The sequence below is a fragment of the Copadichromis virginalis genome, linkage group LG7, assembly GCF_057382275.1.
Source record: "Copadichromis virginalis isolate Kocher_CV1m ecotype Utaka linkage group LG7, C_Virginalis_male_GT1.1, whole genome shotgun sequence".
In the NCBI taxonomy this organism is placed as follows: Eukaryota; Metazoa; Chordata; class Actinopteri; order Cichliformes; family Cichlidae; genus Copadichromis; species Copadichromis virginalis.
Genome location: NC_140624.1, coordinates 14,631,196 through 14,648,868, shown reverse-complemented (window position 1 = coordinate 14,648,868; position 17,673 = coordinate 14,631,196). Strand labels below are relative to the sequence as shown.

At 39.8% G+C, this 17,673-nt stretch overlaps 1 protein-coding gene across 4 annotated transcripts; it reads left to right on the top strand.

Moving 5' to 3' along the window:
- The first annotated feature begins 2,548 nt into the window (after positions 1–2,548).
- LOC146704666 (kinesin-like protein KIF23) lies at positions 2,549–11,224 on the top strand. 4 transcript variants are annotated; one of them, XM_085461950.1, is made up of 13 exons: positions 2,549–2,626; positions 3,498–3,564; positions 4,258–4,417; positions 6,147–6,308; positions 6,414–6,580; positions 6,659–6,832; positions 7,069–7,308; positions 7,879–8,247; positions 8,464–8,697; positions 10,071–10,159; positions 10,773–10,842; positions 10,945–11,015; positions 11,112–11,224. In XM_085461950.1, exons 1-13 carry the CDS (start codon positions 2,583–2,585, stop codon positions 11,125–11,127), a joined length of 1,863 nt encoding a protein of 620 aa, XP_085318076.1. In that variant the 5' UTR covers positions 2,549–2,582; the 3' UTR covers positions 11,128–11,224. The 4 variants fall into 4 exon arrangements, with proteins under 4 accessions (XP_085318076.1, XP_085318077.1, XP_085318080.1 ...); XM_085461951.1 differs by having other exon boundaries at positions 2,607–2,626; positions 7,900–8,247; XM_085461954.1 differs by having other exon boundaries at positions 2,611–2,626; positions 4,230–4,417.
- Positions 11,225–17,673: the final 6,449 nt, after the last annotated feature.

Here is a 17,673-nt window from a genome sequence, read left to right as displayed (position 1 = left end):
TATAAATTGCATAGATCAAGTGAAACACAAAACAGAAACTTATAATAATTGTGAAAGGAGCAGAGAGGTCTTTTGGCATTAAAGATATATCTCGGGAACATATCAATATAAGACTTGGAGGAGAGGGAGATGAGAGGACAGTATGATCACTGTGGAACGCCACAAGTTTGATTGCAAATGGACAAGGGCTCAAAGGATTCATCAAAAAATGCGAAAATAAATAATCTGTATTCAGAAGACCTGGCTTAAACCTACTTTGGATTTTGTTATTAAAGGTTATGATGATGTCTGGAGAGATAGAAATGAGGGTAATGGAAGAGGGTTTGTAAAATTTGTAAAGCAAGGAACCCAATATAGAGTCCTAGCTATAGGAACACAGAATACTTTGTAATGAAAATCTGGTCAAGATATAGTAGCATCAGAGTAGTCAATTTTTTGAATCCGGGTAACACTGTTATCAGTAGAGGAACTTGGCACATATTTAAGTGGGAAAGTAATATGGTGTGGGGACTTTAATGCACACAGCACATTATGGGGTAACTGTAAGGATCAGAATGGAGCAGTGATTGATAGAGATAAAAAAAAAAAATGTGTGTCTGAATGATGGAAGTGGTACAAGAGTGAAAGTTAGAACAGGTGCAGAATCAGCAAGTGACATTACATTAGTGTCACACTCATTGGCAGGTATTTATTCATGGCAGGTAATAAAAAAAGACAACTGTAGGCAGTGACCATTATCCTATAATGACTGAGATAGAGCTGAGTGTAGAGAAACATGACATAGGGGTGTGCAGAAGTGGTGTTTCAGTAATGCATATTGGGATACATTTTGATTAGTTAGTGAAATGCAAAAGATTGATATGAATGTTGGGGTTGATGATTTAAATTATTCTATTTGTAAGGCAGTTTTAGAGGCAGCAAACTGGGCGATAAAGAGGAAAGAAGGGAAAAGAAGATTGTATCTTGTTGGACAAAGGATTGTGATAAAGTGATTAAATAAAGCTTTTAACATATTAAAGAGGAATCGTAGTTTTCAGAATTTCATTGAATATAAAAAATTACAAGCTAAGGTAAGAAGAACAATTAAAAATGCAAAGAGGGACTTCTGGAGGGGTTTTTGTAATCCAGTAGGGAGGGAGACAGAAATACACAATGTTTGGTCAATGATTAGAAGGATGAATGGTATAAAAAGGGAGTATGGATATCCAATCTTGAGAGATGGAAAGGCAACAGCATTAAAAGATGAGGAAAAAGCAAAACCTTTGTTAAAATCCATAGTTCAGGCAATGCTAGTGGAGAAGGGCGAAGTGGAAGAGAAATGACAACCATAGAGAATAAGGATTTACTGAAACAAGTAGAAGATACAGATGGTTTATTAAATATTACTTTTACAAAGTTAGAATTGAATCGAGTTCTTCGGAAATCCAAATTATAAGCACCGAAAAAAGATCAGGTTTGCTATATCATGATAAACCATCTTAGTGAGTCAGCTAAAGATCTTTTGTTAGAGTTATATAACAGAGTTTGGGAGGGTGGGAAACTGCCGCAAAGCCGGAAGGAGGCAGTGGTTGTGCCCATAGGTAAGCCAAGAAACGATGGTAAAAATCCAGGAAATTGCATACCTATAGCTTTAATATTTAATGTCTGTAAAATAAATGTGCAGTGTATAAGACAAAGACAATATTTCTTTCTACAAGGAAAATAGTTTTTTGAGGAAGCCAAGCTAAAGTAATATGGTGAAGAGTTAGAAAGAGCAAGTAAATTTAAGTTTCTGGGATTGTGGCTGGATATAACATGGGCTGTACACATTCAGAAAATAGTGGATAAATGCAAAAAGGTATTAAATATAATGAGATGTTTAGTTGGGGTGGACTGGGGAGCGGATAGGAAGTCTTTGAGGGCCATACACACTGGGTTGATTAGATCAGTGTTAGATTATGGATGTGTAGCATATAATTTCGTGGCTGACACAAGTCTTTTAAAGTTAGACTTCAGTCAGTATCAGGCACTAAGACTCTGCACAGGTGCATTTAAAACAACCTCAACAGCAGCTTTACAGGTAGAGATGGGTGAGATGCCACTAGGAATCAGAAGAAAACAGCTAACACTCAATTACTGGGCAAATCTACAGGGACATGGACAGGATCACCCAACACAAGAGGTACTGAAACCTTGCTGGGAGGAAGGGCATTTAGTTTAAACTCACATACAGGTTTACATTGACCAGTATTATAATTATGTACAAATATATACAGATGCATCAAAGAATACAGCCAGTCAAACCAGTGTTGTTCTGGAGTTTAAAGTCAAAATAGGGAAAAGGATCAATGATGGACTGTCGGAGAAGGAGACTGGAGAAATGCTCACAATTCTGTTAGCTGTTCAGTGGATAGAAGACACGAGGCTGTTACAATCAGTCATTTGTTCAGACTCAAGCTCGTCATTGGCCAGTTTACAGTGTAGCCACTCGGAAAGTAGAGCAGATGTTCTAACAGGAATTCAGGAAACACTTTACATAATACAAATGATGGGATTTACAGCTGTCTTTTTATGGATTACGGCTCACTGTGGAGTAAAAGCAAATGAAATGGCAAATAGAGCTGCGAAGGAAGCCACAAAACATGGGGTAGTTGACCTGGTTATTAACTTCTGTAAGACAGAGATAAAGAGTATTGTAAGGCAAGAAATGAAGAAAAGGTGGGAAAACAGTGGGAGGGGGAAAGGAGGGGACTCTCCTATAAAATTTAGCGGAGAGTAGGAGAAATGAGAACCACAGGAAGGAGTAGGAGAAAGGAGGTGGTACATATCGTGGTCATATCGAGAATAAGACATACTGGTTTGAACACTACACTGTTCATGATAGGGAAACATAATACAGGGAAATGTGACTACTGTGGAGAAGAGGAAACTAGAGAACATGTTATATTGTCAGAAGTATCAGGTGGAGAAAAGACAACTGACCCGAAACCTCAGAAACATAAAAATGAAGCTAGATCTTATTGATTTACTGCAAATGGTCTCAAGAAGTGAAAGTTATCAGGCCTTAATTCAGTTTTTAAAAGAAAGTAAATTGTTTGGGAGGATTTGAGGTTTTTTTTGGTGGCGGTAATGCATCCTTCAGTTGTTTGCCAACCGCCAATCAAATTTAAAAGAAGAAGAAGAGGCGTCGAGGTGGAGGGACGATTTAAAACTAGACAAATAGAAACGGTGAATTCAGCATAGGTACCACGTAACAATGACGAGAGAAGTGTAAGTATAGGTTTATATTATATATGTTGCAGGCAGGCTATATTGTTTGTGTGTATTACCCTGTCACTAAATGGTGAATTTAAGTTTAAGGAGTTAACAACGGACGCTGACGCTCTGCTTTACTGTTAGCAGGGGGCTAATTAGCCATCTAGCAAGTGGCTTTGTTAAGCCATTATAAAGTAATTAATTGTTAACGCTTACGCTTCTGTTTGAATTGTGAATGACTTTGTATTTATTTACTTTTACAGGAAGGTTAAAACCCCCAGCAGGCCTCCTCCAAAAAAACCCTCCAGCAACCAGACGGACCCAGTTGGGGTGAGTGTCCCTGAATTCTTAAAGAAGGTCAACTTGGCAGACAGTACAAATGTGAATCTCATACATTCCACTGGGTGGGAAAAAAATTCCAGTAAGGGAATGTTTAAACCTAGAGTGGAGTAATTTACTGACAGAGTGAAAATTCTTCTGGACAGTTTCTCTTCAACCTGAATGTGAGCCCACAGTTTCGTTCTGCAGCCATCAGTTTTCTTCCTCAAAGGCAACAGATTTAGACTTTTTCATCTGGAAGAGTTTTATTGAGAGGAGTGCCACCTGACTGCCATCTAACTGAGGTTTTAAACTTTAAGACAGCAGTGAAACCTGCTATGATGTATGGTTTGGAGACAGTGGCACTGACAAAAAAGATGGGAGGCAGTGCTGGAGGTGGCAGAGTTAAAGATGTTAAGATTTTCATTGAAACTGACCAGAATGGCCAAGAATAGAAATGAGTATCAGACAAACAGCTCGGCTTGAGCTGTTTGGAAGCTCCAAAATAACCCACCGGTTTAAAAACGACTTCGATGGAGAGGGAAAAGTTAGAATGGTTGTCTGTGTCGATCCCAAGACTGATGACTATGAGGAAACCCTGGTAACTTGACCCTGCCCTCTTACTTTGTGTCTTTTTAATTAACCCGAAATTTTATTTATTTATTTATTTTTTCCAGACATAAAGGAAATGCTCTGTTTGTGTAGCTTTTGGTGCAGTTTGCAGAGATGATGCAAGTGGAGGAAGTGGCCAGGCCAGCGGACAGACCAATCTGTAGCGCTACTCCAGGCCGTCATCATAGAAACCAGGCATTCAAAGATGAGCTGTCTCACAGATTGGAAGAATGCAGTGGCCCAATAGTTCCTGGTAAAAAAAATTAATACTGTGCTTAAGTTTTTATTTATTTATTTATTTAACACACTGGGGCGACCGTGGTTCAGGGGGTTAGGAAGCATATCTGTAACCGGAAGGTTGCCGGTTCGATTCCCGGCCTCTCTGTTGTGGTCGTTGTGTCCTTGGGCAAGACACTTTACCCTACTGCCTACTGGTGTTGGCCAGAGGGGCCGATGGTGCGATATGGCAACCTCTCTTCTGTCAGTCTGCCCCAGGGCAGCTGTGGCTACAACCGTAGCTTGCCTCCACCAGTGTGTGAATGCGAGAGTGAATGAATAGTGGCATTGTAAAGCACTTTGGGTGCCTTGAAAAGCGCTATATAAATCCAATCCATTATTATTATTATTATTATTATTATTATTATTAATCAAGTGATTAGCCTAAATTTAGGCGCACTGAAGTTTTACACTCAACCTTTTAAACACCAAGTGTATAATGAGGGTTTTTCCACTTCTGGTAATTGTTGTTATATTTAATAATCCACTGGACACATTTTTGTGTGCTTCCAAATTCAGATTATATAGCACCTTTCAAGACAAAGATCACAAAGTGCTTCACACAGAAATGTAGGACTGCTTTCTTGCGTTTGTGCAGTATCTCTAAAATTAGAAATCTCCTCTGTCAGAGTGATGCTGAAAAGTTACTTCATGCATTTATTACTATGACTCTTGTAATTCATTATCAACTTGTCCCAAAAGCTCCCTGAAAAGCCTTCAGTTGATCCAGAACAGCGAGAGTGCCAACAGCATCTCAGAAGAGGGCATATTTGCTTTTGTGGAACCAGCTCCCAGTTTGAATTTGAAACACCCTCTTTCTGCTTTTAGGATTAGGCTTAAAACTTTCTTATAGTTTGGTATTCATCAGATGACTGTAAACTGTCCATTAATTATGCGGCTTGTTTATGCTGCAATACGTCTTGGCTGCTGTGGGCTTCTTCACTAACCTCTTTTCACTCTCTTCCACAGCACATCTTTTATGCTGTCTTCCTCCCCTCATCCCCTCATTCCTATTCCTATTCCTATTAAATGGAAGTTTTTCTTCCCACTGTCATCGGTTGCTTGTGAATTGTATATTAAATGGCCAGAAATGTCAGGATAATGCATCATTTCTCTGAAATTACAACAATGATTTAGATGATACTTCAAAATAACAGCCCAAATAAGATGGCTGCACAGTGGCAGCTTTTACATGGACTTTTCATTTTATCATCTCAAGGAGAATTGTAGTTGGAGGTGGCTGTAGCTCAGGAGGAAGAGCAGGCCATCTGCTAATCGCAAAGCTGGTGATTCGAACCCTGGCTGCTTCAGTCTGGATGCCAAATATCCTTGGGGAAGATACTTTGAGCGCTCAGTGTACAAAAGCGCGATATAAGAAACAGTCCATTTACCATAGTTAACTGTAGCAACATTTAAAGTATTATTCAGCCTTGTATTCACAATTTTAGAAAACTCGGGCATCAACTTACTATGTGTAAAGGTTTAATTTGAAAATGAGAGAATGCATTATTTTTCAAGAAGTTCTTTGGAAACACAAAACATGCAAATTACCGGACAAGCCAAACTCTTGCAAACGTAATTTCCATTAAAATTAAACACAATTAATCTGAACTACTATTGTGTAAATGTTTTAACAGTATTGTGTGTGATGATTATTAACAACCACACAATTGCTTTAAGGACTTGTGATTCCTTGTCTTCTGTAGACATGCCTCCTGCTGCAAACACTCTGATCCTCAGTCTCCCATCTCTACCCTCCTGTGAGCTGACTGACCCACATGATGACATCACGCTGCCCAGGCTGATTGAAGCCCTGGAGAACAGGCAGAGGATCAAGCAGATGCTGATTGAGGACTACAGTAAAACAGGTGTCTGTTCTCATTTTAGCTCACCTGATACTTTTTGGCTTTGAAAGATCAGTTTTTGAATAGTTGTCTTTCTCTTGGCTCACATTTCTCTTGATGTTATTTCAGCCAACATGATGAAGCCTGTGCTCCAAGAACTGGATACCAGCCTAATTTCCAAAGACAACTTTATTCAGGAACAAAACGGCAAACTGATAGAGAAAGACAAAATCATCCAAGGCAACAAGGCAGAGATTGAACGTTTAGAGAAGAAAACAAAGATGCAAGAACACAAGGTGGGAGACTAATCCATTCACGCTGCAGATTTAAAGGTTGTCACTTTTTTTTCTTTAATATTAATGTCTCTGTTTCAGATTGACATCCTGCAGAAAACAACTAAAATCTTTGAAGATGACAAGCGCTCGCTGCAGCATGAGCTGGAAACCAGAGAGCAGAGGCTTCAGAGAGAGCTGTCAGAGAAGAGACGCATGGAGCAGCGCATGCATGGCGTGATCTCGGACACCCAGTTCAAGTGGGAGAAAGAATGTGTGAGTTTCAAATATCTTTTTTTCCTTTTATTCAACAATGTATAGATTTCCAATAAAGACCACAAACAAAAAAAGACCTACTTTGAAATGTGTGTAAAATTTAGATCTTACTATCAGTTTTGCAAACAGCCCTTGTTGGTCATTGTTTTAGTCTTTATAGTGGAAGCTAATTTGTCTTATTCAAGCAACTTGGATAATATTGCATTTGAACATTTTGCAATATCCTCACTGTGCAGGAGAGACGTGTTAATGCACTGCAGCTTGAGATGCAAAATAAGCTGTGGGTGAAAGACGAAAAGCTGAAGCAGCTCAAGGCCATCGTGACAGAGAGCAAGACTCCAGGTCGCCCTGAACCTCCACCCCGTCAGACGCAGCCACAGCCTCTACCACAACCACAGCATCAGCCCCGTTCTCAGCGACCCTCCAAAGAGGACCGCCTACCGCCAAAGAGATCAGCATCACCCTCACCTTTCCCTGTATGTTGTGTTTAAAAACCATAATGATGAATGTTTTTAAGGGTGTTGAATGGTATTCTGCCCATTCAAAGTTAAATTCTACTGCACTCGTCTGTCTTAATCTACTAACATCACTAATCCCAGTGCCACAGCAGCAGGCAGGTTATAATAAACGCCTCATGCATATGATCATGTAGTCCTTCAGCAATTAAGTACCACTGTGAAACTGAGGAAATTACATTCCTGGTGAATGTGTAAGAGTTATTTTGATGCTGTAGATTTCTCAGTAGGTTGTTCTAAATTTATTGGTCTGAATCTATAGTTTTAAAAATCAAAGATACTGAATTTACAACAAATAAGACAAACTGTAAAATGAATTATGTTGCAGATAAATTTGCATCAACTCACAGAACATTTTAGCTCAGCTTAGGTAAATCTACATTTCAGTGTTCATGTTTTTCACCAGGTATGGGGAAAAACATGAACTTTGTACTTTACATAAAGTGGTTGCTGCATTTGACTACATTAGACTGTGAATGTATCCCGTTCCTATAACGTCTAATTTTTGCATGTCTAACTGTGACCATTTAGTCTTTCCATTTCACTCTCCAGTGCCCAGTCGATTCCCCTCATGTCAGTCCAAAGCCAGAGTCACAGTCAGGCAGTGCTGCTAGTGATGAGGAGGATGAGACGAACCCAAGGCTCACCTGCCCCGTCCCCAGCAGAAGTACCTTTTTGTCTGTGGCTAGATCTGCATGTGAGGAGCAGGCAGCTCAGGACAGCATGCAGGGTTACAGTTCCCCTAGTACACCCACAAGAACACCCACAAGACCCCAGGCCTCAACGGGCACTTCAGTCAGCCGGGCCAGGAGGAGAGCTGTGTGCTTGAGCAGAGTGGATGAGAGAGACTGCTTCCCTTCCCCTTCATTTCATGTAGACCTAATTGAAAGAAGATACAGGGTCAGTGAGTTAGCTAAAGGCAGCAGCATGAGGTTGTAATGTGTCAGGATTTTGGCTCCTACAAGTTTAGGGTGTGGGGTACCCTGCCCCCCAAAATGTATAAGTTTTATGATTTCTTTTGTCAAGCTTTGTAATGCTTTGTCAAGTTCTGTGTTTTTGTTCACTCTGTTTGTGGGATTTTTCCCTTTTTAAATCATTTCCCATTGATCTGTTCAGACGACAACACCAGTATGCCTGCTGCACCGTTGTTCCCGCTCTGCTGGTGGGGAGAAGTGGGTGGACCATAAGCCATCGTCTAGCATGGACTTGGGCACAGTTTTGCAGCCGGTCATCCCCAACGCCATCCAGGTGTCTGCACCCAGCGAGAAGGCTCTGTCCAAGTGTGACAGATACGTGCTAACGCACCAAGAAGTTGCCTGCGACGGCGAGATACAGACCAAACTTATAAAGGTCAAGTATGCAGCACAGCATATTACTGATATTCAGAATGATATATTTGGTTACACTTCCTTACTCATGCAGACATTTATATTAGCAAGTTTCAGTGTTGGGAAGGTTACTTTTAAAATGTATTCCATTACAGAATACAGATTACATGCCCCAAAATGTATTCTGTAACGTATTCCGTTACGTTACTCAATGACAGTAACGTATTCTGAATACTTTGGATTACTTAATATATTATCATGCTTTTTACAACAACGTGAATGTACTATTGCTGTGTGATTTATTACTGTTACTGAAGGTCCGCGTCTCCGAACTGTAGTAAAGGGACCTCTGACTAATACGGCGGGGTCCCTGTCGGCTCGTAGCCGAAAAATAGCTTTACTTTGTTGTGTGGGTCAACTTTTCTTGCGAGAGACGGAGAGAGGCGTTGAAAGGCTGCTCCAACGGAACTTATTGTTTCGGAGGAAAACACGAACACGGTGTACAGTCGAGTCTTAATAGCTTACTTACAACTGGGCTCGTCAGGCACTCTTCTTGGCTGCAGTGGTTATTATTATATTTACATGCTTCCAGCTCCCGTTTTTCCTCGACGACAACTCGTACCTTTCCACTCGCCTTTTTCTCCCTCCTCGCGCTCACAGACCCATAACGTGTGTGGCAGTCCATTCTCCCTGCAACACGGACTACACTGCCCATGATGCTACATTCTTTAGAGCTATGCTTGTAGCATTCTGCCTGTTAGCTTAGCACAACAACAACAACAACGAAAAGGCGCTCTCTCACCCAGGAAACACACAGTCGCAGAGAGAGAGAGCATCGCCCTGTAACCATGGCAACCGTAACGCTGCCGCCTGGGACAACAGAACGTAGCTGTCAAACAAAACCCAAACAGTCCTGACCCGCGACAAAATGAAACAGGAAAGTACTGCGGTGTAATCCATTTATTTCAACAAAGTAACTGTATTCTAAATACCACCTTTTTAAACGGTAACTGTAACGGAATACAGTTACTCGTATTTTGTATTTTAAATACGTAACAGCGGTACATGTATTCCGTTACTCCCCAACACTGGCAAGTTTTCAGCAAACCAGCAGCATATTTGCCAACTTGAGTTTGAGTCAGTGTGGTTTTGTAACTGTTTGTTTTACACTTTGCTCGAATAAGTTTGTCCGTTTTAAGAAGTGAATTTAAATAATTTCTATAAAGTGGTTCTCAATGTTCTGTTGCATGATTGTAGTAGCGTGCATGCTTATCCTTAGAAAGGAAACTCTTGTGATGGTTGAATTACTGATCACAAGAAGGGCTTCGCACTGTATTAAATATTAAATAACAAAGATATCTAATGGTGGTTCTTTTTGGGTTTTTTTTTCTTTAGGGCGATGTCATCAAAACGAGAGGAGGGGGGCAAGCTGTCCAGTTCACTGACATTGAGACACTGAAACAGGAGCTCACTACAGTCCCAAGGTAATAATTTATAATTATAAAAATGTCTTGAATTTGCACCCTAAAAAAATGTTTAACATTTTTAGATGTGTTACCTGACCATATAATGTTCCATATGGTGAACTGGATTTCTGGATACTGCCACATTATCAAAAAACAGATAATACTTTTCTTCTTCTTAATAGAAAATAAGACTTAACCACCAAGTTTATTTCCATTCTGGAATGTTATAATCGTTGTGTTGCTGAGGTTTAAATATATTTCACTCTGTAATAACAGGATAACAAAAAAAACTAGGGTTTGCTTTCTGTGCTGGGATTGTTCTAGAGTACGTCTTTGACTGAGATCAACTTGATAGCTCAGTTGAGCAAAAACTCATCTCTTATTCTATTTAATTCATAACAGCAGGACACAGCATCGGACATTTTGATTATCTTATTTCACTACTGCTGTGAATTTTGTAAAAAAAAAAACAAAAACTAGTATTGTTAATATTGTTATTGTTGCTAATATTGTTAATAATTGTACATGCATTACCTAACGTGCCTCCTGAGTCTTACATTTTCTTAAGTTGTTAAATATGATTCCAAGCTGCTGAAGGTGTGCTAATGTTTTTACGTATCAATCTCTGAAGGCGGAAGAGGAAGTCTTCAGAAGGCGTGTCAGCCAGTGGAGATGGAGCTTTGACTGATGTGGAGACGAGGGTAAGCTGATTTAAAAAATTCTCCTTCTAGTATCAGAATCAGGCTGAGCTATTCAGAACACTTGCAAATAGATTTAGGTCCTAATCTTTTCCCTCTTCGCAGTGCTCTGTGGCTGTGGCGATGAGGGCTGGATCAAACTTGGGACCTGGGTTGGAGCATCATGCAGTCACCAAGTAAGCTGTCAACTTTCTGCATCGCCTCTGAGTAAAGTGTTGTTTTCAGCAGAATACATAACTACAGATTGTGATTCACTCGGTTTTCTGTTACAGGCGCAGAAAACCCTAAAAGCTGCTAACAGATCAACAGTGACCACTCCCCTTTATCCTCACCTGGCTGTTGTGCAATAATAAAAATAATATTAATAAAAAAAATGTATTTAAAAGAGCCTTTCAAGACACCCAAGCACACTTAACAATAGAATAAAACACATAAACTGAGGGAGAGAACAAGTGTTTCTTACATCTGGGGCTAGAGAGTTCCACAGCCTGGGTGCAGAGCAACTGAAAGCTCTTTTCCCCATAGTGCTGAGATTGAAAGAAGGCACAGCAAGCTGGATAGAAGAGGTAGTGCTTAACAGGTCAGAAAGGTAAGCTGGTAGGAGGGGGTTCTTGTAATAATCCGGAGTTTTGAACCAGTTGAAGCTTATGGAGGAATTTTTGGGGGAGACCATGCAAGAGAGAATTGCAATAGTCAATGCGGGAAGTAACGAGAATGGGCGTAGACTGGGTGGAAAGAAGGACGTAATCGGTTAATGTGGATGGAAATAGGCAGAACAAGTGAGATTACTGATGTGAGATTTCTAGGATAGTGAACTGTCTAGGATGACACCAATGCTCTTAACCTGAGTTGAAGGGAAAACTGTGGAGTCATCAATAGTGAGTGAGAAATGATTTGGCTTCAAAAGGTTATGTTGGAGCCAAGTCCAGGCCAATATTTTACTCAGTTACATCATGCCATATTTAAGTATTTGTCATGATCTTTAAGTTTTTATTATAATCTTGATCATTTTAGGTTATAATGTAATATGCTGTGCTCCATAAATTAATCCTGCTTTGTTAGTCTGTTGTTGTTGTAAAGTGTTGGTGGATGTCGTAAAGGGGGTGTGTATTTGACCCGCATGCGGAGGGGTGTGGGTAAAAGGTTAGGTAAGCAAGCAGGACGTGGAGCAACAGTTTTCTGACCGTCGCCGTTTTAATGTCATTTTTTGTTGTAACACAAAGGGAATATAAACGGAGCTCCCACCAGAGGCATTTGTTTTGTACCTTTCGATTTGTAAGGAAAATAAATGTTTTGCCCCTTTTTTCCTTCGCCTCGTTTTTTGCTACCGGAAGGCATCCAAGAGACTTAACGAGTCAGAAACTTTACGTTCTGCAGAAGCGGCAAAGAAGGACCGAAGGTTGCCGCTATAGGTTAGATTTAGTGCCAATAAGGAGGATTTCAGTTTTATCCTCATTGAGTTTAAGAAAATTAGAGCTGAACCAGGATTTTAATTCGGATAGGCATTCTCCAAGGGAAGAAGGTGGGAGGGAGGAGGAATCAGGCCTGCAGGAGAGATAGAACTAGATGTCATTAGCAAAACAGGTAAACTGAAGATCAAATTTGATTCCCTAGAGGGAGGATGTATATTATGAAGAGAAGATGGCCTAGACTGACCTTCAATGCTTAGAGGTCAATGGTAAACCATGGAGCAGAACACGCGAAGGAAACTGGGTTTTTACAGCAACTAGAGAATCAAGGACATTGAGTAAACAATTATTATAATTATGGATGGGAATTTAACGCGTTAATAGCGATCAATTAATTCGAAAAATAACGTGTTAAAAAATTAACGCATTTAATCGTACTTTGCATTCCAAGCAAAGGGGAACTTTTGTCAATGCACGATTTTACAGCTACAAAAATGAAGAATCAGAAGATAGCACGTTACTACGACTGATCAGAGGCAAATGTCATTTAAAAAGACTACCCGACGGAAGCTTTGATAAAAGCGTGGTTTTGTGCAAAATGCAAAAAAGAGTTTGCATACCACCAAAGCACTTCAACCTTACGGTATCATCTAAATGCGTAACATGTTGCAACAAGCACAGAAACTGTGGGAGCTGTTAGCGCTAGCTTTCTGCCTGCTTTCTGCCACCTGCATCACGCCATGGACCAGCCTTGAGACCCTGTTGCAGGAACAGTGTGACGATGCCACCACAAAGAGCCGCCTCCTCTCTTCATTGTCTTCAGACTGTGATTCAGATGAGGAAGCCCTGTGTAACGGGGCCCTGAGTTTCTACAGAGCAGAATCATCCATCAGTGAGACAGACTTTCCACGCTGCAGTGGTGTTCCAGTCAAGCAGCAACCCACCCAAAGCTGTATGTCCTGGCCCGGAAGTATTTCATTAGTCCTGCCATTTCTGTCCCACGTGAGAGACTGTTCTCACCTGCAGATCACATAGTAACAAAAATAGAGCTGCCTTGAGCTCTAAAAATGTGAACAGGCTAGTTTGTCTAAGTAACTGGCTGAAAGAGACGGACAGTAAATAAGCATGGAGGTATTGTGAGTCCAATGGGTTTGTTATTTTTTGCAATAAAATGTTTGATGATCACCGTGTTTTAGCCTAATATACAAAATAATGTTGGCTAAGGTTACTCAGAGTTTAAAGGTGAAGCTGGTCAAATAAACTTTTATGTTTCTGCCTTATTTTTTAAGAAGAAAAGCTGCACTTTATGTTGAAATTGTTATTATTATTATTATTCTTTTTTAAAGACAATACCATTTTGAAAATGTACTTAAAGTACTTAAAATGGCACTTTGCCCAATTTTGGCCAGGGATATTTTTTTTCTCTGTTTTGCATTGAAATGCAGTTTAAATGCTTTTTTCATGTCCATTTCATCCATTGTATTTACCAACATCAAGAAGTCACAAGCAAAGATAGACCACACCACAGTTTAAATAAGGAAAGTTTATTGATGAAAATTATTTATTAAACAAATAAACATAACAATTTTTTCACACGGTCATAATAGAGGTCATAATGAAGCAGTTCATTTTATTTGGTTGATTCAAGCTGCTCTTCATATTTTTGGCCACCAGATGTCACCAGAGAGGACTGTTGAAAGGCTTCGAGTAATGAAGCGTTTCAATGCTTCAGAAAGCTTCATTTGGCCATCACTACAGTAGCACCAGCGTTCCTGCTTGAGTGAAGTGAAGGCTTCAGGCTAAATGCTTTTCATGTTTTTATATAAATATGCAGAAGAGAATATACCTAAGTCACCAAAGCTTGTTTTGGCATATAACTTTATCTGTTCACTCAGATATATGCATCTTTAGTTACTGTGGCTCTACAGCTAAAAAAAAAAACTGTTTGCACATATGTTAATCTGCACACAAGTTATTGTAAACCTGCCCTGTAATGATTTTTGTCTCCTGTATACAATTTGTCTGATTTGGTGAAATTAACTGAGCTTCAAGTTTGGAAAAAGTGAGTTTCTGTCTTCATTTTACTCCTTTCTCACTTTTCTTCACTAGATGGCAGCACAGGAACGCAAGACAATTATAAATCCTCAGTCACTGGGTGGATGACTGCAAGCAGGCCTCTAGTACTGCACTATTCTGTAGGCATGAGAACAATACACCACGCAAAGAGGATCATATTTTTTTTTTTATGTAAACAAATTTTAGACCTTGTTTTTGTTTGTTTGTATTAAAGAATCACTGACAGGCAGGTATGTTGAAACAAATGTATATCTCACAATTATAAAATGAGATTTAATGTTAAGCGAGTGCACTGGGTGGCCGGAGTAGTGCAACATTCTATCATACAAATACACTTAGATTTTAGTTTGCTGAGACTGCTTTTCTGTGCTTAATAAGATGCTCATTATATTAAATAGGGCACCGACATCATGTGCTTCCATTGTGGAAAAATTAATTGAGCATCGAAAACAAGCTGATTTTCTGAGAATTATTTCAAGACACACAAAGTGCCTCATGACCTTGAACACTGTTTATCATAAGGTTTATCATCTTCACACTCTTTTCACACAAAGAAATAACTTCTTACAATACGGCCATAGAAGTCAAATTTCCACTTCAACATCTGTACGGTTGTACATTTGGCAGCCTCCTCCCCAAAATCAGTATTCCAGGCAGTGTGATTGCTTTGGAAGCAGACTATTTCCTGCTTTGTGCCACATGCGACTAACAGCAACTGTATCCTATGTGATGCTCCCAAGATTGTCTAAGGTTAATGTGAGAAAACAGCTTGAAGGGAAACAGAAAAATATCTGTCCAGTACAATACACCTGTAAATCTGGTAGAGTAGAACTTTGAGAAACATACCTCAGTACTCAAGTGAAGTACACGTACCTCAAAGCTTTTCTCAATACCACTATTTGAGGACAACATATGATGTAAATTATAAGCAGACAGGAGTTTGAAAATACGAGTAACTGTCTTATGAGCCAAGCACCGCCGGTGTGATGACCAGCTGAAGCTAGTGGTATAGTCATCCAGGCTTTGAGTAGACAGTTGAAATCTCATCTACTACCAGTCTGGCTGAGTTTCAATTGGAAAGCACTGGAGAGTGACTAACATGGAGCCTCTTGGAGAGGGTCAAGAGCCCAGAGCAACCAGTGGCCATTAAATTCACTCCTATGAGATACTGAGTGCTTTGCTTTTTGACCAGGCTCTGTTTGATGTGCTGTACTGCATTATTATCCCCGGCTCCTCACCGCATGCCCTCCACCACCAAGTGGTGTGAGCATTATAAAGATGTTATTATGAAGCTCCTGTTGAGCCCCTGATCAACATTGCCAGTTTTCAAAGAGACACTTGAGGGAAATAAATGAAACTGCACATAGAGACCTGCCATAAACACAGGCCGACTGTCAAAGACAAAGCTCCTCATCCAGCTGTACTGTGAGACTACATCTTTCTGTATTCCACAGCTTTGAGCTTATGATTATGCATTATGCTGCTTATCAATGTTATTAAACTTGCTGAAGGGAATTCTGGGGTTCTACTTGAATACACAGTCAATTAGACTGTCTCAGATTTTAAAAGAGCAGCCCTAATTGCAGTGTTTTATTGACTCTTTGCTTGAATGACTCTGATAAAGAGGTCTTAAGCTGCCTTTTGGCACAGGGAGGATGAAGTAATTTTCACAGCCATCTAGGATGCTGATGAGGGCCATTCATATTTCAGTTATTCAAAATAGCATCGCCCACTATATTACCTGTCATGCAATAATTTCCTCTCAAGTCCTTTATGATTGAAAGAGCATCACTGAGCCAAAACATTATGACCGATAGCAGAGGAAGAAAATGGTGTTAATTAGGCTCTAACAGCATATGATATTTGTTGGATATTAAGTTCTGGCTTACTGTGACGTTTCCAAAAGGATTTCTTAGAATTGATGCCTCACTGAGCTGTTTTGGTGAGCGACAGCATGTTAGACAGACTGGTCATAATGTTGTGGCTCATCAGTGTATAATTTCTGCTTTTATTATATGTTGTTGTACTGACTGATAGATTAGGAGCCTGCCTTTGGTCACCAGCACCTAGAAAACAAGCTGCCAACCCAACAGTGACATAGCTTCAGCTATTACATTTGTATGATGAACTTGTTGGCAAACAGTTGCCTGTTTACACATTCAGCACAATGCTAATGTGTTCACTACACGCGAGCGATCATGTTTGCATCCATCTGGCACATTAGCTCAAAAATCCACTCCTCCTGGTCTGTTTTTGGTCTTGGCTCTTTAGCAGCTAGAACGCCGGACAACATTCACAGGCTCGTAGCTGCGTTGGGTTGGTGTTTGACACAGAACAGGTTGCGTAAAGTAAGGGATGGAAATCGCGAAGCAGTAACAAATTTTTCAATCCAACCAGATTTTCACTGCTTTTCAATACCAGCCTATAATTTTTTGATAGCCAAGCTCTGCAAAACAACATAATACTCATAATACAGTGTACCTGGGTCATGTGAAAGCCTATTCAGAAATAAAACAGCTGTGTTGTTGATGAAAACCTGCACTTAAAAAAATAATCTACCTAAAATGCTGACTTTAACTCATTTGACTATGTCAATTTTCCACATTCATTTTTAAATAAATACAATGGAAAATGTTACATTATGGATACATTAATTAATGGAAATTAAATTCATTTGAATGGTATACATTCAGATTGCACCAGGCAAATTTTGCTTAATGATTCATTTTTTAAATAAATAAACCAAATTTTTTATATTTTAGTTGTGTTTATTAAGTATGCATTGTCTTCCTCTTCTTTTTCATGGAAACCTGATCAGGAATCAGTAAACAACAAAGCGTCTGTTACAGAGCAAAACGACACAACTGCCCTGAAAACCAAAAGAGCTGCACAGCGCTAAGGGGTACCGCAAAATCACGTATTATTATTTGTGGTTCAAAACTATGAGAATGACTTCTCAGGCTGCTATTTTATCCAACTTTTCATATAAAAATATCACTTACAGTGCCTTCAAGTTTATTTTGTGCGATCTGACTCGAGTAGCAGGTACTTTCTATGACCTCTACCTGCTTACGTGGTTAACATGCTGTGCTGAATCAGGCACTGAAAAGTGAGCATGAGTTTAAATAGGTGTGATGAAAGCGTAACCTGCTGTGCGGGGCACCTGAAGTAGGCTGTTTGCATTACCTCCAAAGCTGGATGTGCCAACGGTTACTAATTTCAAGGGCATGTCGGAGCAAGTGACTCAATCAGAGCCACAGCTGTCCTTTAAACCAAAACCCATTACACGGCTTTCTGCTTTCTCTTAGTGGCAAGGATAACAATCCCTGACAATTAAAGTCAATTAGTG